Source organism: Sabethes cyaneus, chromosome 3, assembly GCF_943734655.1.
Source record: "Sabethes cyaneus chromosome 3, idSabCyanKW18_F2, whole genome shotgun sequence".
Taxonomy (NCBI): domain Eukaryota; kingdom Metazoa; phylum Arthropoda; class Insecta; order Diptera; family Culicidae; genus Sabethes; species Sabethes cyaneus.
Genome location: NC_071355.1, coordinates 216652303 through 216676512, shown reverse-complemented (window position 1 = coordinate 216676512; position 24210 = coordinate 216652303). Strand labels below are relative to the sequence as shown.

The window sequence follows — 24210 nt, the reverse complement described above, 5'->3', positions numbered from 1 at the left end:
TGCATCTGACAAATACTGCGACATTTGGTAGCTGTTTGTCACTGCTGCAGCCGGATTTACAGAAGTTTTCATAAATTTTCGCATTCCAGACGAATTTCCCAAGAGGAAGTTCACCTTCGGCAGATGCCTAGGGCATGTATGTTAACGGGTGAAAGTGGGTGAAACTTTCCTCATCATTCAATTTTCACCCATTGTCCACCGTTCTCATCGCATTCTTCATAATCCTCACTATTCGCTCCCATACGCCACCCATGTGTGGAGCCGAATCGAAAGATAAATTGTGAACGAATAATCACACATGTGAGAACGGCTACGTATCGCTTTTCTTTACGGCAGTCAAAAACAGCTTCCACTAGTCCCAAATAGTCGACCCTCGCGTAGCTAAAGGGTACGACAAACGACGCTAGAAGCCCTTCCGATAATGGAGCCATTCGAGGGTTTGGGTAGAGATGGTCGGGTAGAGGAAAATTTACCCGAAACCCACATCCGTACCTGTACCCGCCGGGTTCGGGTATTGCAAAAAAAAATAATTTGCGGGTTCGGGTCGGGTACGGGTTCTTAATTTTTGTTTTTGAAACCAGGTACGGATCGGTGACCACATTTAACACTAAAGATGGTCGGGTACCAGAACCCCCAAGACTTGCGGGTTCGGGTCGGGTTCGGATATTCAAATTTTCATACCCAACCATCTCTAGTTTGGGGTACACATTTCGCTACCTCACACTGCTGAAAGTTTCTCATTATGTTGCCTACACTCCTTTAATACCTTCAACAAATACAGTTCTACAAATTTCTCTTTTACAGCTTTGTAAAATTTTGCTCGGCTGAGACGGTACTATCAAATGAATCAAAATTGAGTCAGAGTGATCGGACCAACCCTGCTTTGAAATTTGAGGCCCTTGGCAATCGTTTCTCCTGACCAGGTCCCGACAACGTCACCTTCAATCGCATTGCGTCACTCAACAATGAAGCAGTGAAGCTTCGGTTTCTACAGAAGCAGTACCGCATCAGTTTCAAACTGGCTTCAGTCAGCGACAGCGAAACGGGTTTCACTTCGTCATGACTATATCGGTTTCAACTTTTCATTTGTACTTTTCTATCAAATATTCAGAAGAAGGCCAGCAAATACAAATACAAATGAATTGAATTTGAGTAACATTTTCTACAATGCAACGCCTAAAATTTTGATATGTTATGGAAAAAACTCAGTCTTTCAGAAAAAAAATATAAAAACTGGGATTTTTTTAGGGATTACAACATGAAAACACGAAATTTTACAAAATCGCACGAAATTCACCTTAAATTTTATGGTAGATCACCATTAAACTACAGTTAAATCTATAGTAAATTTCGTCCGATTTCGATGAAGACGAAATTTGGCGAAATCTCGCACAGCCTTATCCACGCATTCGGGACACGCGGGAGACTCCACATGCTCGAAATTGTGCAGACGTAGTCTGAAACAACCATGCCCTGAGTCAGGGCCCCTGACAGAATCTATGTCAGGTGGAAGGCACTATCACATCTCCTGCACAATTGGCTCCTATCTGGCCCCTTACAGTTCTAGGCCTTATGCCCGTGCTCGAAGCACCAGAAGGTTTTTAGGATAAGAGCGTCGCCCTTCTTCGCTCGCCCTGTTGGTTTAAGTGGAGCTTTCGCTTGTTTTCTTCTTTGCCTTGACCTCGATCCACGAGTCATCCGTCTTGGTGTTTCCCTCTGGTTAATAGGTTGGCCCCGCTTGGAAGAGGGCTTTTACCGATCAGGCGTTTCTTTGGTCCACCAGGGGTGCCATCCTCCGGGGACTGTCTCAGACGCTTGGCAGATTCCTTACCGCTGTTGGTACCGCTCTCCGAGGCCTCCTCGGCCGTGTTGCGACACCCCATCAACGGGCAGGCATCCGTCGGTACTGACTTTGACGCCTTAACGGTCACGGCCCTTCTTCACCTCTACTGCACGTGCCACGAGGTCGTTGTGCGTTTTGGTCGCTGCACACAAGGTTCTCCGAAGCATCAGGTCCTTGGAGAAATTGCCGCGAGCTGACGTGAACACCCTTGGTGGAAAACGCTGGATGACTCCTCCCACGAACGAGGTTTCCACTGTATCTGCACTTTGTTTAGAAGACTCATTTTGATTCGATAGGGTCTCCCTTCAAGCCGCCATCCAAACACATTTGAAGTAGTCGCCTAAATGATCCCATGGCGATCTATGAAACAGGGAGAATCATGCGAGGGTTGGAGCAGGGCCTTATGGGCAACTGGACTTCAAAGTTAGATCGCCGTAATACATCTTAACCTACTCCCGCCCGGTAGTCGCCGGTCGATGAATTTGGAACGTACTTGAAGGTCTGCCAGGTTTTCGGGACGGAGACACATGTACCGTTTGCCACCTTGCCGTTTCAAGTCGCTATGATGCGACTTTACTTTTTTCCCGGGACTTGGTTGTATTACCAGCTGGCACCACGAGGAGGTAGGGATGAGAGTTGCTATAACTGAAGGTGGTCAGGTTGCACTGTTATAGCCATTTGCCAGCCTGGCAGCAGGGTTTACTAGACTATCGTAGTATTTGTATCGCCCTCACATGCCAAATTTGGTTCCATTTACTTGATTAGTTCTCGTGTTACATTACATTCAAATCTACCACTGATAAATCATCACTGACACCGTCATTCTCCAGCTCTGTTGCTCTCGTCATTCATTTTGTGACTCCGCTGACTGTTTATATGAAAGAGTTTTCAAAATATTGGGCCGATTTTTGCTTAATATCCGTTTGAAAGATCCATATTTTTTCAATTTTCTCCGGGTTCAGACATCCGTTTTGACAGATCAGTTGTTTACGCTAGAATGTTATTTCTTAAGAGTATGATTCCTCTTTCAAGAATACACGGTTTTAAGAGAGTTTTATGCTAGTATTGTTAAGATAAACCAATCTTTCAGAAGAATGTCATAAATTTTTGTCAAATCTATTGCTAAACTTTAAGGAGCGTCGTTTTTAAGCATAAATCAAGTATCCATTAAAACTGCTTATAAGGTGAATTACACTTATTGATAATACAGTTTTATGAGTGTTTCTTCAAGTCTCCTTTAGTCATACTTCAGAAATATTAATCAAATAAGATAAAATTCACTTGGGGAAAAACATTATAAAATCTGATACACTTAGCAATGCTCTGATAAAACTACTATAAGAAATGAATTAGACCAATTTGGTTTTGGATTGTTACTTGGGTAGTCATGCAGAAATTTGCGTTTCATTTGTATTGGAGCCTCTCCTACCAGAGGCGGGAGGGGTCTCATACCATCATCATAAGAACCTTCCCCGGCTCCAAAAACCCCTGTATACAAATTTTCACTCCGATTGGTACAGTAGTTTCCGAGTCTATAAGGCACATACAGACAGACTGAAATTCATTTTTATAAATATTGATTCATTTTCAACACCAGATAGCGATTATTTTTCATAAAAGTCTGCATATTTCTCCATAACGCTTAATTTAATTTTGAAAATCAGGGATGCCAATTCGCCTGGTTTTCTATCCGCCAAATTATATAACGGGTGGCAACTAAAATTTTGGAATTTTTTTCTCAAGCTGTCAAAAAAAGACAAAGGTACATGAAGAAGATCTGATTTATCGAAATTAAAGATACATTATCTATTGTTGAAAAAAAAAATTAGTGTACATTTGAAAACGGTCCGTAATCGGTTGTTCGGCGAAGCTTTCGTTTGACGTCGAAATAGGAGCGTTGTACGACCGTCATGTCAACTTTGCGAATGCATCTCTTGATTCTACCAATCAACCGTTTGCAATTCGTGGCTCTCCAGTTATTTTTGTTCACCAAGGAACTCAAAACCCCGAAAAAATCTTCGATTGGGCGCACTGAGACAGATTTTTCGGGCCGTGGTTTTTGGGTAAAAATGGGATCGAATGGGTATTCAGGAACGATTGTGTTTTTTGGCGTAATACGATGATGCTCTATCCAGCCAAAACACGTATTGTCCATCTGCATGTTGTTTTTGTAGAAACGGGATCGAAATTTTCTTCAAACATTCGTCTGGTGCATCTTAATTCGTCTGAAAGCCAAACCAGAGGGCTTGTTGTTGAAGAAACGAGAAAGAGAACGATGTCCTTCTGCGTCCATAATTTTGGCTGGTCTTCCATTACCTTGCTTGCGAATAGTTGTTGGGCATCTTAGGATATGGTAAACAGTCGAAGCCGCAACATATTTCCTTTTTAAAAGTTGTACCATATATTTTTTTACCGAGATTACTGTTACATTTCGTAGAAATGTTTCTTGTTTCGACGAAATTTTTAGCAATACAAGGCAAGCATAAACATAACAAAAAATATTAACAAAAAGAGGAGAGATTGAGCATACTCTCGTTTCTCTCTGAGCTTGTTTGTTGTTGAGCGTAAGGGCCGAGAAAAAATTCCAAAATTTTAGTTGCCACCCGTTATGTATATATGTCGTATATTTCTCGTGTTATTTCCTCTTTTAGTTTTTTGTGTAGTTGTAGTTAATAGTTATGTTCAGCTTTTTAACAATAATAACTTTATTTACTGGCATAGGTTGGCTTGTTTGGCACATAAACTGAGGTTTAATTCAATTATTCCTTATTAGAATACGGATTCATTTATAAACACTATGCGGTTTCTGCATGTTGCTGCACCAACATAAGAAGGTTTGCCAGCAGCATTAGTGCCACTTAGTAGCAGCGCATTACAAGCGTGAGCCGATTCTTCACATTCAATAGCGTACGCAGAGCTGCTAACGTTTCTTTTGTGCGATGCTGATGACGACGACGACGACGAGTAACAGCGAGGAGTGCAACACTTCGCTTTGATCGCCCGTGTCTACGCGCCAAGAATAGACCAACCATGTGTTGACTTGGCGCACGGTCGGGCGGTCGGTCGGTCGGTCGGTCGGTCGGTCGGCATCATGTTGCGCTGTTTGGATGCGTTCAGCACCAGCCAGCAGCGGCCTCATTTGCACGAACTAAGTATTCACGACCAAGCGGATTATTTTGCTCTGACAAACATGCACCCTTAGCGCCAACATCTACCGGGGGATCATTGAAGGTGCCTGCTGAATGCGAGAATGCGCTGAAGCAATCACACGGAGTTGCATTGGCAGCAAGGCAACACACGAACAATGTTTACACTAGCATGCTAGCCAGTCATTGCAGAACGGAAAGAAAAAGATACACTCAGTAGGGCTAACATGAAACATTTGTTTTCCGGTCACAACATCTAGAATGGCTGAAAATTTCAGCCTGGTTTACGGCTCAGAGAACGATATTCGAAGATAATCCTTCTGTGGACAAACCGTAGCGTCATCTGCTCATATTTGCAAGTTGCTCGGATAGTACGTTTATATCCGATTACGAAAGGCAAGCAGAATTATTTTCCAATAAAACATCTTCGAAATAGAACCGAAACGGCAGCAAAAGTCATAAAGCACACATGCTAAGCCGAATCATCTACCGGCGGTGCCGGAAATAAAGCGTGTGCATCGAAGGCATCTTACGAGGTTGATAAAAAGAATGTAACCACAGCATATTTTGTGCTGACTATTTTCCATTACGGTTACACGGTGAAAGTCAGCATTCCGGGTTGCCGATAAGGATTTCGGAAGGAATACGCCCAAGTTCGGTCGAAGAAAAATTCAAATGATAATACACAATAACCTTCAGCATAATAGAATCCTATTATCCTTTTAAATTCCTCTATAATATGCTTCAACTCCAATGGTTTTACGACTGGCTCGGCATATTCGCTACTCTCTGGTTCATATAGTTCCCTATTGGTGTTCGGGGCGGTTGCTCTCACATTACCGTGTCGCAGGATCATGGGAAAAGGCATCTTCTCCTATTATACCGCAGCTGCTTTGTCCTTTGCTTCTGTAAGGCGACATCCATTTAGTACGTCACGCAAATTTTGACCAAAATCAACCCCCCCTCCCCCCCTTGTCACATTTCGTCACACATTCGTGACCCCCCCTGAGAAAGTACGTCACGTCACGGCAATCCCCCCCCCCTTCACAAAAAAATTAAATATTCATTCCAACCTTTTTATTTAAAGCTATCAAATGAATTTCAGCAAATAAAAAAAAGGAAAATTTTCGAGCTTATAAGTCATCGATTCACGGATTTTGAAGATGATCTTCAATTGCTGCAATCGGATATGCTTCAGAAGTCGCTGATGTGCCGTCGATTAATATTTACCGCATATCTACGCCCTTTACATTCATCCACTCAAATTCGTCTGATCTAGTTGAAAGAATCAGGACTTCCAGCTGACGCCTTGCAGCCTTGGAATAACTTTTCTGAGGGACTTTGTCATTTTGTGTACTTCTTCAATCGTGTAATCATTCAACACTACCTTAGATGCGAAATTTAATCCGCAAGTGGCTTAAACCCTATCCTTCAGAGAGCTTTTGAGTGAGGGGCAGTATAAATTATACCGAAAAACCTTAAAAGCAGCCGTGGAACTTCGGTATGAGTTTTTGTTCATCGATTGAGTTCAGCACGAATATCAAGGGAAAACATTGCCGTGGGTCTCTGGTAGCATCCCGTAACCCTTCAGGAGTTTGTGCGACTGCTATTTGCGGTTGCAAAAATCTTTTAGGCAGGACGGTACTCAAGCAGCTCTTCAGCGGTGTACTGCATATTCTGTAAAGCCTTAATGGAGAGTTCATACTACATAGAATAAATGAGTCCTGTTCACACATATATGTTCAAAAAAGTGTTCATTCAAAAAATTTAACTATTTGTTTTAAAATCTATCAGTACGTTAATTTTATAGAAGCTTTCAATAGTTGTATCTTCAAATGAAGGCTAAATTATAATTTCCCGAATAAATTTTCCATTTGATTTTTTTTTTCATGTGACGTCACATAACTTCATACCCCCCCTCCCCCCTACGTCACAAATCGTCACGATTTGGTCAACCCCCCCTCCCCCCTATATGCGTGACGTACTTTATGGATGCCCCCTAAGGGCAAAAACCTACCCTAGAAGGTGACCTGGTGTGGTGGAGGAAAAGCTTATGCTTGCCCGACTTGTTTTGCAAAAGCTCTGACAGCAGATCGGGTTTGGGAGGTTTAAAATCAGCAATAATAATTTGTGTAACATATGTTCTGACCGTACATACTGAGGGGTATGCGGGTATGTGTTGAGAGGGAACTTCGATTGGGAACGATATTTGTTTACACGGTACCTATGTAGTGCAGCTTACAGAAAACAACATGATGAAACAAGAAATCTTACTTCTGCGTTGTTTCTGTGAATTTCTGATACAGGTCTGTTACTGATGTTGTTTTGTGCTGATTCGAATGGAAATTAAGTAGATGTTTTTTGCACTTAGATATGTACATTTGAGCAGTAGGTAGAAAGTAGAAAAAGATTGTTTTAAAAAAGTATGTTTCTTTATGGTAGTGTCTTCTATTTTCCCCAAATAACTTCTGATGCAAATTTCCGATTTTCTCAGAGACGGTTTTAAAAATTTACAACTCTTGAACCGATAAATTTTTTTTTCTAAATTTTATTAGTGACCCGGGAAAAATATTATCCGTAGTTCACATAAGTGCTATCGAAAGGCTTAATTTTTCGCCTTTTATGGAACATAACAACAAGTACGGTTGATTCAGCAAAATTATAACCAACAGCTAATAAAACCATGAATCTAACTTACGATTGTGAATCTTGCCAAGCTGAAGCACGAACGCCACTAGTGGTGAAAAAAAGCATAAACACTTGAACAGCACAATGAACTCCTTACACCATGCATCTGCTGATGAACCGAGAACTAAATATCGCAAAAATCAACCGGCAGCAACATGAAAAATTATCGCAAATGATCTCGCTTTTTCTCGTCATCATCGTTCAATGCAGCCATATTCCACAAAGCAACAATGTCTGCTCGGCCGGATGCCTCCTTCCAACCATCCAGCGTGCTACAAGTGTTTCATTATGTTTAATAGTCGGCTTTCTTTTTCCTTTCAAGTGAAAGTATTCCGCAGGAGTCGTGAAAAACACGCATTTTACACGCGGGATAAGTGGGCCACAGCAGCACGCAGGAAAAAGCAATTGCTGAAAGGGGTCTTTTCAAACATAATTAATTTTATGGCCAATCATAAAATTGATTAAATTTAGACTGAACTGCAGCAGCCGGCTGTTCTGTGTAAAGAGGAAACATCAACCGAATTGCTGAAAAGCGTCGCTCATTTTCACTGTCGTAGGAAAATCATCCGAGAGCTGCGCAAGAGACGCGAAGCCATTTGTCATAACGTTAAGTTTCCTGTCGCTACGTTACTAATTTTTCAGCTTAAAAGAGGTGCCAATTGATGAATGATATTCGCTGCTTTTCCCTGGGGGGAAGTAATTTGAGAAGTGAACAGCGACAGAACACAAGCCGTCGAAGTCTATCAACAGCGATGATAGAGTGTAGAAATTGATTTTTAAGTGTTTGATTGATGATTGAACCGATAGACGTTCGAACGAGGGCGCAGTGTCATTAGGTTTTAAGCGAAATTGATGCTCTTTCAAGTGTGTCTACACTGAGAGTTTAGTGGGAAAACCGTATCATTTAATGGAATTTAAATAAATTTATGTTTTCCGGGCTATGTAGTATTTTTTTTGTCTAAATTTAAAATCCTTTTTAATGTTTCCAACATTCTTTTGATTAAAATAACCTTTTCCGAATAATCCTTTGTTTGCCCATTGTGAATCACTATACTCTACTCGATCATATGCTGCAAGCAGGAAAAACCATCGCTCCAACATTGTGTCATTTATCATAAGATGATTATTTGTACAAACACCATCGGGACGGGTTCCCTCACGTCCCTTTTTTCATTGCGGATTTTATTTCATCCCTTCGTCAATAAAACAGTTAGTGTAAAAAGGCTAAAGTCAGATGCTTCCGGAGAAAAAAAACTGCTGCAAATGGGACCATTTTCAATACGCTTATTGCTACATAAAAACAACAACCGACAAAAACGACACACCTCTTCCACCCTACCACATGCGACACACTCGCATCACAACCTGACACAAATAAACCGGTCCCATCCGGCTTTTATCCTGTTTTCGTTATTGCGACAAACATTTTTTTCTCCTCTCCTTCTGTTTGATTCAAACAGAGGAAATAATCTTTCACTTGTTATAAACTCTTTATTTCCAAACCTACCCCCAGATTCGCAATCGTATATCCTTTCACTGCCAAGTCCTAAATGATAAACTAGGAAGCAAAGGAAGGAAATCTTCAAAATTGGTGTTGTGTATGTGTGTGTGTGTGCTAGTGCCAGTGGGCGGATGCGGGAGTGACATTTTCGCTTCATTTTTTATCCTGATCGTGTTCTCTGTACGTAATAATATATCAACCGACCGAAGAACTCTGCCCATCGGTGCCGAAATAAGAAGAAGCTTCTTGTTTTGAATCCAATTTTCTCGAGCACCTGCTACCGATTCTTGGTGCTAGGTTGCTACTAGCTTTGTTCGAAATAGGTATGTAGAAAACGACCGAATGTTCTCGTGTGTTTGTTTATGATATGTTGCTGTGACATTCTAACGTACATTTAGAGTGGTGAAAAGTTTATCAACTTTTAGTCAATTGTAATTGTAATTGTGTAATTAATTGTAGATTGATACATATTTAACAGCAAACTGTGTCAAAAAACGCCAAACAAAAATCAATAAAGCTCTCAATTTAATTTTTAATGTTTTAATTGTTTTTCATAAAATAACACGAAACGATAAGTGCAGCCCCAGCTTCAGTTTCCGTAAGCATAGTATACGCTTGTCAGGATTGGTAAACAAATTGAGAGTAAATTTCATGTCAAACATCGAACTTGCATAAGGAGAGTCAACAAGCATGAGCTTAAACAATTGTTAAATGTTGGCGAGTTGTTTGACATCGCAGTTTCATAACCCTGCGCAGCTACACTCCTGCTACATGTCATCGCATCCTTCTTTCGAATAGGATTGAAAATTTTAAAATGAACACTTGAACCAGGAATCGATGCTTTGTTAAGGTTTCAAAATGTATACTTTTACTTTCATTGAATATCGTATAAAAATACAAAAAAAAAATTTCTTTCTTTCTTCAAACCATTTTGCTTTTGAAGGAAAAAAATCCAATCGAAATTTTTAAATTTTTATGGACATCGTTTATTTTAATATAATTTATAACTCATGAACCAAACACCGTAAGAGAAATATGAACCTGGAAGAAAATTTCCACCGCAATTGAAGAAAAATGCAATCTGGAAAAAGTTTTCCACGTAATTTTCCACGGTGTTAGAACACTGCACAGAAAAGTTCATAAAACTATATTCTCATGATTTTTTTGCGTTCCTAAATTATAACTGAAAAAAATTTAGGGTCAGGGCGTTATTCACTTCAACACTTATCGTCTGGCTAGGTAACTTTAAGCGTATTGCAAATGGGAAAAGGATCAAAGGAATGCATAGACCACAATAAGCACACCACCACTGTGCGATTACAGTGACTGAATCGTCAAGCAAACTGTGCTGCACAGTGGTACTGCCATGGGTTAAAAAGGATAAATAATTTCTGCTTAAAAATATTTGCGGTGTAATTACTGTCATTAGTTATTACTAATAACATTTTTGTTGAATACTAAAATAACTAAAATAACTAAAAAAATACTGTAAGTATTTTGGCCTTTTAAGGTAAAAAGAAAAGAACCTGATTATTGTTTATTCGGAGAATAACAAAAAAATCAAAATACAAAAAGTAGAATAGAACTGTCAAATTATACTTTTAATTAATGTAAATTGAAATTACGAAATCGTTCATAGCCAACTTTAAAGCAATTTTCAGCTAAAAAAGACTTATTTTTATTCCTTTCGATGATACTGGAGGTTATGATCAAAACAAAAAAAACAATTTATATCCGGCCAAAAACCCAGACCGGACAAATGCGATGACTCCTTTAACGGTTCTGCCGATAAAGTAGTCCTCGCTTCCAGCCTGTGCTTGATCCGCAACTGAGTTCTTTAAATTCACTGCTGATTTACTACCAGAACGTGCGTGGACTTCGAACTATTTCGGTGTCGGATTTCGATTTAAACGGAAACCTATCTTAATGGGAAGATTTATTCGCAACGATTGTACTGAAGCACTTTTTAATTCTTAAAATGTGATTGTAATTAAGAGAACAGTAAAAAATCTCGTGGCGAAGTAGCGTTGAATGTCGTTTTTAGGAAGCTGTGGTGCACTATCGAGCCCGTATGAGCAACTCTGGGTAATAGTCAATGTAGGTAAAAGTACAGCCATTCTCGAAGCATTATCTTATTATATATCTGCGCCTCAAAAGCTCAAGATAATCGTAACCGAGGCACTGTTCGCTCTGCTCCATACCTACACAGATCAACAGGGTTTTTTGCCAAAACGTTCAGTCTCTACAAATCTGGTTATTGCTAGTTGATATTGTATACACAGACCTGAAATTCACGTTTGATCGAGCTGATCTCAGTATTCTCTTTGCAAAGCTTGAGAAACTGTAAGTTTCCTCACCGTTTTGGAAGTGGCTATATTTGTATCAAACACACTGTAGGCTGAGTGTGAAGATCTCATACTTTGTCTCATTCTGCAACATCTCTGGGGTACCGCAAAGGAGCAAGCTTGGATCACTGTTTTTTTATCATTTTATAAATGAACTGCCAAGCCCCTTGTCACCTAATACATTTCATGGTGTTCTCGGCGCAGACTTTCTTGGCGTGGTCGCCTTATGAGGATCGTTACCGCTTACCTAACTTGGAGACAATGGCAAAAAGACATGCCAACGTTCAAGCTGAGTTCTTTGCTAGATCAGGGATATCTAAGTCTTATATTATTTATCATATCTTCTTCTGTCTTGAACTATTATTTGAAACTAGTTTCGCTTATGTTGTCCCTCGGCGACTTATTAATCTGTCTCCTCGGTAATCTCCATAAATATTGTGTCCAAAGCCTTTTTTACGTTTTTTAACATCCCCTACCCTATTCCCTCTTTCAGAAATTCAACAACTTGTACAACTCCTATCGTTCGAAATGCAAGAGAAACGCACCGTTTTACCCATTTGAACTTTTCTCTCCCCTTGTAAAAGACCACCTCCCTCTTTTGTCAACCCCCCTATGCTGATTCTTTTCTGCCAAAAAAAAACAAGTGTGCAAACAAACATACTCACACTCACTTTTATGTATATAAATTTATTTATTGGGTGGACAATCAAGCGTGATACTGCACATCAAATCGAATTTGAATTTAGACATGAAACAGTCCTGAAAATCGGATATGAAACTAGATATGAAATTCGATACGAAATTCAACTCAAGATCGGAGTTGACTTTGGATTTGAATAATCCAATTCGAAAATGGACCTCGAATAGGATTTGCAATTGAACATGAAATCAAACATGAAATTTCACATAAAAGTAGATAAGAAATCGGATTTTGAATTTGAATTTTTACTTAAAACTGGTCTAGAAGACCTACTAATAAGTTTCGAGGTACACACTTAAAAAACTCCGCCGAGATTTAGACAGCCGAGCGTTCGGTGAAAATTTCGGTGGTGCATATCGACGTTTACGGATCTTTACTAACGTTTAGTATCATACAAAATTTTATCGAAAGCACAACTATCCAAATCTCGGCAAATTTTGCCGGTGTCGGTTAAGTGTGATGCGATGATGGACTAGCAGGCCAGCCGTCGTATGTTCGAACCGTGGTTAGGCGGTTCTGCTAGTTAGAGTCGATATTATCATTTTACTGTCCCCGTAATTGTCCCGTACTATAACAGCCGGCTGCTGTCGATAAAGAAGGGACAAGTATTCACAAACATGTAAGGCCTAGGATTTAGACTATAAATTGAACTTGAAGTTAAAATTGAACTTGGACCTACAGTCGAAGTAGAAATGGACTCTGCAATTGCAGTTAAATTATACTTGAATTTAGACTTCAAATCGGATTTGTGATTAAGCATGAAAATAGGCACAAAATGAACGTGAAATTAGACATAAAATAGGACGTTAGATAGAATTTGAAATTTGATTAAATTTCAATGGGATTTGAAGTTTGACTACTAATATCATCTCCAATCTCACACTAACGCAGTCAGTTCTTGAAAACAACCTGCAAAATACGATGATCACTTGAATCAATCATTTTTCTTGTTGAGAGAATTCCAAGGAATCAAGTGGAATCAGAAATAATACCTAATTCAATTAAACTCCTTGAAATTAAGTTGAAGGAAGAAAGCGTGGACTTCCCGTACCAAATGCTTCCCATATAGATAAAAATTAATTTACAGTCGTTGAAAGTATCTATGCTAATGAAGGTTAAGAGATACTCCGGACCCTCGGGAATGAACTAATGAACTAATTTCACAGCTTGGGTCATTCGTGACTTCCACGGGGTTGGGTGTTGAACACGGGTCCTCGGCATGCTAGGCATGAATGCTAACCACTGCACCAGGATTGACCCTACAGGTTATTTTTAAAATCAAATTTCATGACAGGCAATTGCTTGAAACTATCTCTATATAAAACAGATGTACTCTATATAAAATAGATGTATTTAATGAATTATAACTGTTATGGGTATATGATACCTCCACTATAGGAACCATACCACCACTATAGGCAAACTAATCATGTTTCTCTTTAAAAAATTGAATTTTGAATCAAATTTTATTCATATCGTGTGCTACCCAAGTAACAATTCTGAAGCCGCTTGGTTTTATTTGAATTTTATAAAGGTTTTATTGTGGTATGAATCATTTCCTCCGGTTTTATCACGGTATTGCGAAACACCAAGATGTTACAAGTAAAAAATTACTTAGAGCTAGTCATAAAACCGTAATAAAACTGGTAATAAAGTAAATTTATTGTGGTTGCTTATATTAACACGATAAAACTGGTTAGCTACGACACATCACATAAAACTTGCTATAAGTGGGGCGTTGCAATACAATATGGCGCAACAATCAAAGTTGATCTTATTGCAGTTGCTTGTCAAACCGCAGTAAAAGTGCCAGTTTTTATTATGCCAATAATATGGTGACACCCTGACCAAAGAGATTTATTACTGTTATTATAAAGAATACTAACTGTTTTATTACTATTCGGTCGACAGTACTCCCGAGAAAGCTCACAGAGCAAGAGACCGTGGATCTTAGATCACCGGGTCGGCATGCACTGGGTAATCGGAGGGGCTACGCGGACAAAAAGGTGCAACCACTATTGGATTCCTAGGTCGTTCGGGTTTTGGTTTATTGAAAATCAGGTGTGTGTGTGGGCGTGTATGATGTATTTGGCAACTGGGGTGGGGTTCACTTCACGGTACGTACCGGACACTAAACGGGTTCTTCGGGGGGTTCGCTGCTGGTGGGTCTCGTCGTTAAAACGGGGTTACGCTGCTTATGCAGTTTGTTGATTGCTGCTGCTGCAGTTTGCTGGCGTCCCAGCAAACGCAATGGCGGATCGGAGTAGGTGGCTTGGCGGGAAACGGATTCGGCGTCTTCCTTCGTTGGCGAGATCGGTGGGCCACGGACGAGACCGTATTGGCTTCACCGAGAAGGGTCCCTCCTTAGTGCTTAGGGCCTGTGGCCCGAGGGTTTAACGGGGTCGTCGGTACCCGGTCTCTTTGACGGTTAGGCGTAGGCGGAATTCACCGCCTAGGCCGATTCGTGTGAAGTGAGGGATCGACGACGGATTAACAAATCCAATAAAAGCACCAAAAAGGTCCTAACAGGACATTGTAAAATTAATAGGTTACATTTGGCACGGGTAACGGAATTAGTTACCTGAACAAATCTTTTGGTTCCACACTCCTTTGTCTTTAATTTGACTTCTTTGTTCTCCACTCACTTGTTTCTCACACGAACGCCGCGGTACTTATGACCGTTTGGCGGTTTTTCTATCCTATTGATCCCTTTTCTTTGCCACCCACCATTTTCTTCTCCTTCTGCTATCTTTAACTATCGCCACCCTAATACAGGGTTAGATTTTCGTGCAGTTACAGTGAGAGTCCCCATGTTTGCCTTACTTACTAACAATTTATGTGTTTTGTGTTTCCTACTAAACTAATTAACATTAATATTTATATTTTTATTACTAATCCTACTAACACATTACTAACAATGAAACACAATAGTTGTTAAATAAATAGCACATTAAAAAAAACTAAAAACAATTTTGTAACAACGGTTACAGTTTGCCCGATCTTACTCGGGTCCCTTTATCTCTCAGTCACTTCTACATTTGTTAATGTAAAGAAAATTCTCAATGCAAGCAACAAACCCATTTTTTTTCATTTGAATGTGTCTACTCCCTTTGTCAGTTCCCCTCATGTTGTACCCCAGCCACTTATAATTCTGTTTTCTTCTTGGTAAGCCCTATTAATCGGCACAAAGCCTTTTTCCCGTGTTTTGAACCTCCACCGTGTTAATGGCCATCTATTACCCCTTTCAGAAATCCAGCAACCTATACAATTGCTATCGTTCAAAACGCAAGAGAAACGCAATCCCTTTTACTTACTTGGTTCTCCCCCTATTAGGGATCCCCCTCCCAGTGCCGATTCCCTTAGGTTTAGGAACATACGTGCCCAGTTTGATGAAGAACCGTCTCGATGTTTCAGAGTTATGGGCTCCCCCCTGTTAGTGACCCCCTCCTTCTTGTTAACTCCCCAGCGCTGATTATTTTATATCAAGGAACATGTGTATCAAGATTAATGGAGAACGAACAAAGATTCAACAAAGCAAACTGTGAGTTGCAGAAAGAAAGAAAGTTATTATTAATCGGTCTTCATTTCAGAGTACTACAACTAGAATGAGTTTGCTAGAAACTAAGATTAACTAATCGAATATATCTATTTTGTCTAAACAAAAATTTCAATTTCAAATTTTAATGGGGCGTTAATTTTAGGGACTTCCCAGCCAGCATCAAACCGTACATCAATAACCGAAAATTGTCGTAAATAACTCGTAACAAATCCGGAATCGTAACTAAAGCTTAATAAAGTCCGTTCAAGTTGATTTTCAGTCGTGTATAATGATAATAGTTGCCATACATACGATATTCAGCACAGAATCGAATAGTGGTACGGAGCGGGTTGGGTTTAATCAGATATTATCGTATATAATTACTTATATCCCCGTTTAACGCGTACTTACAGACGCGTTTAATTTTTATTCCTCATCACGTATATCGCCTCCAAAATACCACGGATATGCCAATTTACCGCATCAAATACGATTTATTAACATGAATATATGTACGTAATGCTGATTTTTACCTTTTATGTACATACGAAAATGCTACCTGGTTTTCATTCCAATATGCAAGATAAAATTTAATGGGCATATGCTACACTGCTATGGAAATTAGTGAAAATTTATTTTATATACTATGGGTTATTTTATTCTGGTCGATGTAAAGCAACTCGGTCAAAGTGATCTGACAGTAAAACTTTACCTTTTCTGCTCATGGCTATTTATTTTCAAGTTAATAAAGCTTTTTGGGTGATTTAGCTTTTTACGCAGCAAGCTTCATGCTTTATAGTTTTGTCGAGCAAAGCAGAGCGCAATAAGCCTACTTGAGCTTATGGCCTGGCTCTTCAAGAGGGTATGAAAACCTTCTGAAGAGTGGGCCTCTTGGACGGAAGGAATCTTAATAGCAGTCATCAAAAGGTTCTACTAGAGCTCAAAGTTTTGTTAGTGGTTTTATGAAATGGGTCATGAAAATCACTAGAGGAAAGTAATAAAACTTGAATTGCTGCTTGAGCTAATGGATGTTTTTTTCTGACATCACGGAATCTCGACTAAAATTTTATTACTGAATGCGCCACTACTTGTTCTCATGCTTATCTTATTTTCCCGCAATGGAGCCGCATTGCACTTAGTGTTTGACCTCCAACGAAATTCCGTATATGTCACAACCGATACGGCAGAGCACGTAACTGTGAACAAATTCCGCATAACGAAGTTTAATCTTTCAGTAAACACTGATCCACCGTGCTGGGACACAGGCGAAGCCCACGAGCAATGACAGTTTAATTATAAAACTTTTTCTTTTCAAACAAGCTAACATAACAGCCAATCTTGACGTCCTACCGCGCGCGGTACAACACACAGTTCATCCCGCACCGCGCTGCATCGCCACCTAAACCAAAAGTGTCACAACAAAATAAACCGAAACGGAAAGAAAAAATAAGAAACAGTAATACAGCGAGCGCGGCCGCGGGAAACAGGAAACCAGCAAACCGTCAAATGTATTTTTCATCATTTTCGCCTCTTTAAACACCCCGCTCGAATCGGCCGAGGCAACCACTCCGAGTCACAATGCAATGGGTGGGTATAGCAACCGGAAAATGCCCCAAGGATCAAGTCAAGGGTGCCGCTCGGGACAATAGTCCATTTTCGGTCTGGCCCTCTTCCGATTCCGGGCAAAATTCCGCTGAGAAGCCAAGAGGAAATAAAACTTTTCTGGCGCAGATCCAAACTTTAGCCGAAAGGCCTCGTGATCATTGGTGTGCGAGGGATAACAAGATGGATCGGTTTAGTCGATGCTTTTTGTTTAATTTTCTACTTTAACGGCCTTTGCAGCTATATTTCTTGAGTTGCCGGGCGACAAACGCGGTTGATGGGCTGGGTACTGGGATACTTTTGTGGGTTCAAGGATGAGCCGCCATTCGCGGAAATATGTACAAAGGAAAAGTGTCTCGTCACATGAAAACAAGTTCTGACAAAAAACATAATGTCTTATCATCTTTACTTGCCAGTTTTTGTGGACCACTGCAGGGATGAGGCGTATGTTGGCGCATCGCGGTTTTATTCGATTCTGCAGAGAACATCTTGCCGTGTTGGTTGTTGGTAGTCGGACGGTGTAACAAGCAAAACCCGGCGGTTGATTTGCAGTGAACGAAAAAGTTTGTAAAGCTCTTAACACCACCCTGCTGAAGAAGCTCTTCGTTGTTGAAGTTTTGCAAGAGGGCTGTTGATGATATCAAGCACACAGACAAGCTACAGAATGGGAAGAAAAAAGATTTGCAGCAACCATCGTGCGGTTGTCATTTCGCGAACTTTTCTTCTTGAGCTTGCAGTGAAAAACTTTGCAAGTGGAACAAAACAGTGTGCACTCTTGAAATTGAATTACTTCTTTCGCGACCATGAGTGCTTGGCGTCGACGAATGTGAAGTTGTTGATCAACGCTTGTGGATAACCTTCTGTACTTTGTAGAAGAATCAGATGGTTTTAACTATAACTATGTAGCTGAATTAGAGTATCAATAATGGTAAATTTCTATAATCAATAATCTATAATGGTTTCATTAAAACTTGCCAAAATCAATGAGTTAATTTTGCAAATTGTATCGATTCGACCTATCTGGCCCATTTTAACCAGCCCAAGTTGGCCAAATCTCGTGCGGCCCCCATGTGGTCTGTATCAATTTTCATTAAGCTCGTGTTGAGTTGGGCAAAGCGAATGAAATGCTAATTGATTTATTTCCATATGTGCCTTCCACTGCGCGCCCGGTCCGTTCCGGTCCCATCCTGCTCCAGCGCTTTCATGTATGCAAAGCAAAACCAACAAAACAATATTTCCAACGTAAACATTAAATAACAATTTCGGAATTTTTCCCATTCATTTTCCGACTCACTCGATCACTTCTGTGTTTCTTTTTTTTTTGCTGTTTGTATGTTTCTATATCTCTCTATCGTTCTCTACCTTTTCAGGGCTGCACAACGCCTAGCTTCGGGCAGTGTGATCCAACACCACCACCACCATCAGCAACAGCAGCAGCAGCAACAGCATCAACCGAGCCAACATCCGAGCACAAACATGAGTGGATCCGTCAACATGGGAGGCGTGGGTGCGGTGGCTGAAGTCAGTGGCTTCTGTGGTGCAATTCATCGGACACCACCGCCCGTGCCGGCCGGGCTGTCTCGAAGGATGGCAAACCGGGAGGTGGTCGGACTGGGCAAGGTAAGAAGACTACGCTGCTGTCGAGCAGCACGAGAGGGTTTATTCTACATTTTTCTCGATTTATTTTCCAATTCTATGACAAAGTGTGATGTGACTGAGACTCTCAATGGCGAATTTTTCCCTCCGACCAAGTAAGAATGTATTGCTGCTTTCAAATTCTCAAGTCCTTTCTGTCCTCCGCCAAGCTACGGCGGATAACGGCGCGGTGCTGCCCGGGCTTGATTGCCATAATACGTGCAATTGCTTCCAATGCCAGTAGCGTATTTATTCTTCTGGGTAATGGCATCTGATGGCAGAGTTCCATTGGAATTTCACAATGCAACATGCAACTGGAGATCTTCTCCGGCTAGCTTTCTTCATTCTGCATCTCGCCTAGTTTGCTTTCACCGTATCTAATAAGGTTTCAATTGTACAGACGAAAGCTTTTCCGTTGTCCGCAGTGTGATGGCTGTGAACAAAAAAAAAGTGCGACATGTTTCCAGCATACAAATAATGCGCAGCACAGCAACTATGTAGAGCTGTGTGCCAAGGGATGTGCCTGTCAGACTTCGGATGCCACTGTCCGGGGATGTTAGTGATGCATCATTTCATTTTAATAAGAAAAATTTGCTGCTCGGAGCACAAAAAATTGAACACTTTTGGCGTGATTGATAGTAAAAGATTGTTTGGTTCTATTTTTTCTATATTTCTATAACTAAAGACTGTCGCAGTAGCTATGGACGCACCTAGCTTTTAGTAAAAATAAAACGAAAATGTTAGAAATTCAATTTTCGTTACATATGGTGTTAAAATAAGATTAGTACAACAGCTCTTAGTTATGTCATCTATCGATTGTATGCAGGCTAAGCACACCCAAGTAACAATGGGAGTTTTATTGTACTCTTATGACGGTTTTCAAGACCAATTTTGGTCTTAAATGCCATCATAAGACTGTAATAAAACCCAAATTGTTACTTGGGCATTCTTGAGAGAGTTCTTCATGAGATTCAGAACAGATTTCTTAGCGATAAGTTTTGATACATATTGTAGTCTTTTTCTACTAGCACAGTTGTTATAAACCAGTTGTGACAACCGATTTATGACTAAATTTAGTCATAAATAAGTTTCTGAAACCATAATCTAATCTAATCTCATTTAATCTCACGCTAACGCAGCCAATTCTTGAAAGCATCCTGGAAAATGACGATTACTTGAATCAATCATTTTTCTTGTCAGGGGCCTGGCCAACTGCGCAGCATATACCGCAGAGAAAAGTCCAAGGAATCAAGTGTAACCAGAAATAATTCCACTAAACTCCTTGAAATCAAGGGGAAGGAAGAAAGCGTGGACGTCCCGTATCAAACGCTTCCCATATAGATAACGATTTATTTGATTTCCAGGCGTTGGGAAGATCTTTGCTAATCAGAGGTTGGAAAACTCGCAAAATGAATGTATACGCCGAGCATCGGCAAACGGTTTTATCGTGAGATACTTTCCGGTATCCCCGGACATCCTATCCCGATCAGGAGGTCATAACAAAATTATAACTGATCTTGTTATTTTTTGACCGATTTTTTGCTAACAACGGCTGTTATAAATTAGCCACTGTAAGTGGTTAAAATAACTCAAATTCTAACAAAACTGCTTAGCAGTTATAACAAAAATATATCAAGGTTTGTTATGTTTTGAACAAAATTATATCAAAATTTGTTACGATATTTCCGACAAATTATACTATAATTTTGTTAAAATCTAGCAAAAACTTCTTTACCTCTGTCTGCTATATCGACATTTTCCTGGCCTATTGTCAAAAATAGTACAAATATTTATCGGGAACATTTACAAATAGCAACAGAAAAAGATTTTCACACATTTTTTCATTTTCAAAAACCGCACCCTTTCAGTCGGAATTGAACTCACGACATACCGTACATGATGCCATCGTCTTAAGGGTACATAAACGACTAAAAATTTTTAGATTTTGGTTCTGCAATCTTTTTCGCTTATTTTGATAGTAATCAGCATAGAGCCGGGGTGGCTCGTTCTGTTTCAAGCAATCGTCTCCATTCAACTCGGTCTTGGGCCACTCGTCGCCAATGTCCTAGTCGTCTCAGAAGTCGCAAATCGCTTTCAACCTGGTCGAGCCATCGTGCACGTTGGGCCTCCCTGTTTCTGGTGCCAATGGGGTTGTTGAAGAGGACTATTTTCGTCGCACTGTCGTCCGGCATCCTTACGACGTGTCCGGCCCACCGTAGCCTGCAAACTTTCGCTAGATGTACGATGGGAGTCTCCCCAAGCAGTGCCTGTAGCTCGTGATTCATATGCCTCCGCCACTCTCCGCTTTCAGTTTGCACTCCGGAAATGATCGTCCGCAACACTTTCCGCTCGAACATGGCAAGGGCGCGTATGTCCTCCGTGAGCAGCGTCACGGTTTCAAGTCCATAAAGAATTACCGGTCTAATAAGGGTTTTGTACATTGTTAGCTTCGTGCGGCGGCATATGCTTCCTGATCGTAGCGTTTTACGAAGGGCAAAGTAGGCCAGATTTCCCGCTTGGATCTCCTTACTAGTGTTGTTGTCCGCGGTCACCAGCGATCCCAAATACACGAATTCCTCTACCACTTCTAGTTCGTCGCTGTCAACGGTTACCGTCCGTAGGAGACGTTTGTTTCCTTTGAGCCTCTTCCTTTCATGTATTTAGTCTTCGACGCATTTATTTTTAGACCAATTCTCCTAGACTCCGCTTACAGTCTGGCGTAGATTACCTCCGCTGTCGCATAGTTCCTGGCAATGATATCGAAGTCATCTGCAAAGCCTAGAAGTTGGCTACCATTGGTAAAAATTGTGCCTCTCGTTTCGATACCCGCTCGTCGGATCACCCCCTCAAGAGCGATGTTGAACAGCATGCACGATAAACCGTCATCTTGTCTCAATCCTCGCCGCGTCTCGAAGGGACTCGAGAGTGTCTCAGAGATGCATACGAAACACATCACTCGATCCAATGTAGCTCTGATTAGTCGCGTCAGTTTGTCCGGAAAACCGTGTTCGTGCATTATCTGCCATAGCGTGTCTCGATCGACTGTTTCGCATGCTGCTTTGAAATCAATAAAGATGTGATGCGTAGGCACGTCGTATTCCCGACATTTCTGCAAGATCTGTCGGATAGTAAAAATTTGATCCGCAGTTGCGCGAGCCCCCATGAAACCCGCCTGATAATTCTCTACGAAACCTTGTGGTATCGGTGACAACCGGCGTAACAGGATAGTAGCTTGTAGGCGGCGTTTACCAGCGTAATACCGCGATAGTTGCAGTAGTCTAGCCGATCACCCTTTTTGTAGATGGGACAAACCACTTCTTCCATCCATCCAAATCCTCGAAATAACCCAGTGTAGAGCCTTTGCTAGCGTTTCTCCGCCATGCTTATAAAGCTCTGCCGGTAGGCGGTCCTTCCCAGCAGCTTTATTGGTCTTCAGCAGCCCGATTTCTCGTTTGACGTCTTGGAGATCAGGTGCAAGGACATTACTATCTTCCATCGGCGCTCCTAGGTTAATTTCCGTTCCGCCTCCTTCTGCGACTTCGCCATTGAGGTGTCCATCGAAGAACTGCTTCCATTTGTCGACCACCTCGCACTCGTTTGTGATTAGATTCTCTCCCTCGTCCCTACACATGTCAGGTTTCGGTGTGTAGCCCTTCCGAGTTTGGTTCACCTTCTCAGAAAACTTGCGCGTGTCACTAGCTCGGAATAGTTGCGCTTTTTCCTCCTCAGGATCGAGGTCAACTGGTTCCTAGCTCGTCGGTATTTGGCTAGGTTCTCTCTAGTGGCAATACTTAGATAATTTTTCTAAGCAGTTTTTTCCTCTCCACCGCTTGTTGGCATTCCCCATCAAACCAATCAGTTTGTGTACTCCGAGGCGCAATATCTAGTGCCTCTCCGATGGCCGAACGTATTCTGCCCCAACCGTCTTCGATCGATTGGAACAAAAATATTCAAAATTGATCTGGAAACCACTAAGCTATTAGCGCTCAAAATCTTTCATTTTTTCGCGACGCTCGTATTTTTTGATTTTTAGGAATGACCCTATCCCTAACCTTGCCGTAAGACGTAGTCGTACGTCAAAGCAGGCGCCATGCTGGCGTCCTACGTTAAAACAGGAGTCATGTGTTGACAGTTCGTTTGGATGTAAAGGGTTCATTGCTCATTTATGTTTGCTCCACATATGTGGATTATGTTATTATGTTTGCTAGACATATGAGATTTCGACAAATCTGGCATTCTCTGCCTTTAGCTGTGAGGCAGGAAAATCGGCAACCCCAACGCGTTTCCGCTTTTGTTGGTAATGATTAGAAGATTTCACTCATCTGAACTGCTAGAGGAAACAAGAGGAGAGACAGCTTTTGGCCTCATTTTGAGGACTTTTGGTTATGGTTTTGGTTGAGAACCATTCTAGGTTATCAATAGAGTGGGATTTGATTGAGGTTTTTTTTTAACATTTCTATTTCTAACATCTTGAATTCGCTCCCGTGTTTTTTTGTCAGTCACTCTTTCACTGATACTGGTGCCCTAAGATGTCGAAGGTTTTTTTTTAAATTTAAATCAGTACTTTTAGAATAACTGCAGATTTGTGCACCGACAAAAGAAGTATTTATTTAAAAGCATCAGAATTATGAAACCATAAAGTATTCTCGGCATAACAAAATGTTTCGCAACCATCAATCAAACAGTTAAACATGCATCTAAAATTACGAAATACCTACTTCACAAACTGATTTAAATGCTTACCTCGGTGCCATCAATTCTTGTTCTCGAGACCCTCGGAAGGAAACTAGTTGAAGTCGTATTCTCGTGTCGTGCGTTTCTGTAGATCGGGTTGCTCTGGCAGGAGTAGGTACCTACCAACTTCTGCTTCAACTTCAGCTCAAAGCTAGTGCAATATTTTCCATCGTAGGTAGAACTACGCCCTGCTTCCCTCGTTCGTATCTGTTTCGGTGCGGATCCGGGCGCTGTTGGCACAACAGAGTCGAACCTTTCGCTCGTTTTTGCTGCCAATAATCAGAAGGGGCGTAACCGAAGCACACTGAAACTGCATCAAGTTTCACTCTGGTCAGTGGTTTATCGGCAGGGGGAGAGGGGGGTTTGCTAAGGAGCAAATGTAGCAATCCACTTCACAAAGGGATATAAAACATTCGCATTCTGTCGAGTTTTTTTCCTTCCTCTCCATCGCGCAGATCCAGACTTTTGCGTGAGACTA

The 24210-nt window shown here is 40.9% G+C and overlaps 2 protein-coding genes across 2 annotated transcripts in view; both read left to right on the top strand.

Annotated features, from left to right (window-relative positions):
• LOC128744639 (uncharacterized) overlaps window positions 1–24210 on the top strand; it is a 379511-nt gene that overhangs the window by 126443 nt on the left and 228858 nt on the right. The gene's annotated exons all lie outside the window — the stretch shown is intronic.
• The window catches only part of LOC128740703 (kinesin-like protein GA13060), a 195890-nt gene that overhangs the window by 62155 nt on the left and 109525 nt on the right, over window positions 1–24210 (top strand). The window contains exon 4 of the mRNA XM_053836267.1: window positions 18734–18983. Coding sequence (XP_053692242.1) covers window positions 18734–18983 — 250 coding nt within the window. The remainder of the gene's footprint in view (window positions 1–18733; window positions 18984–24210) is intronic.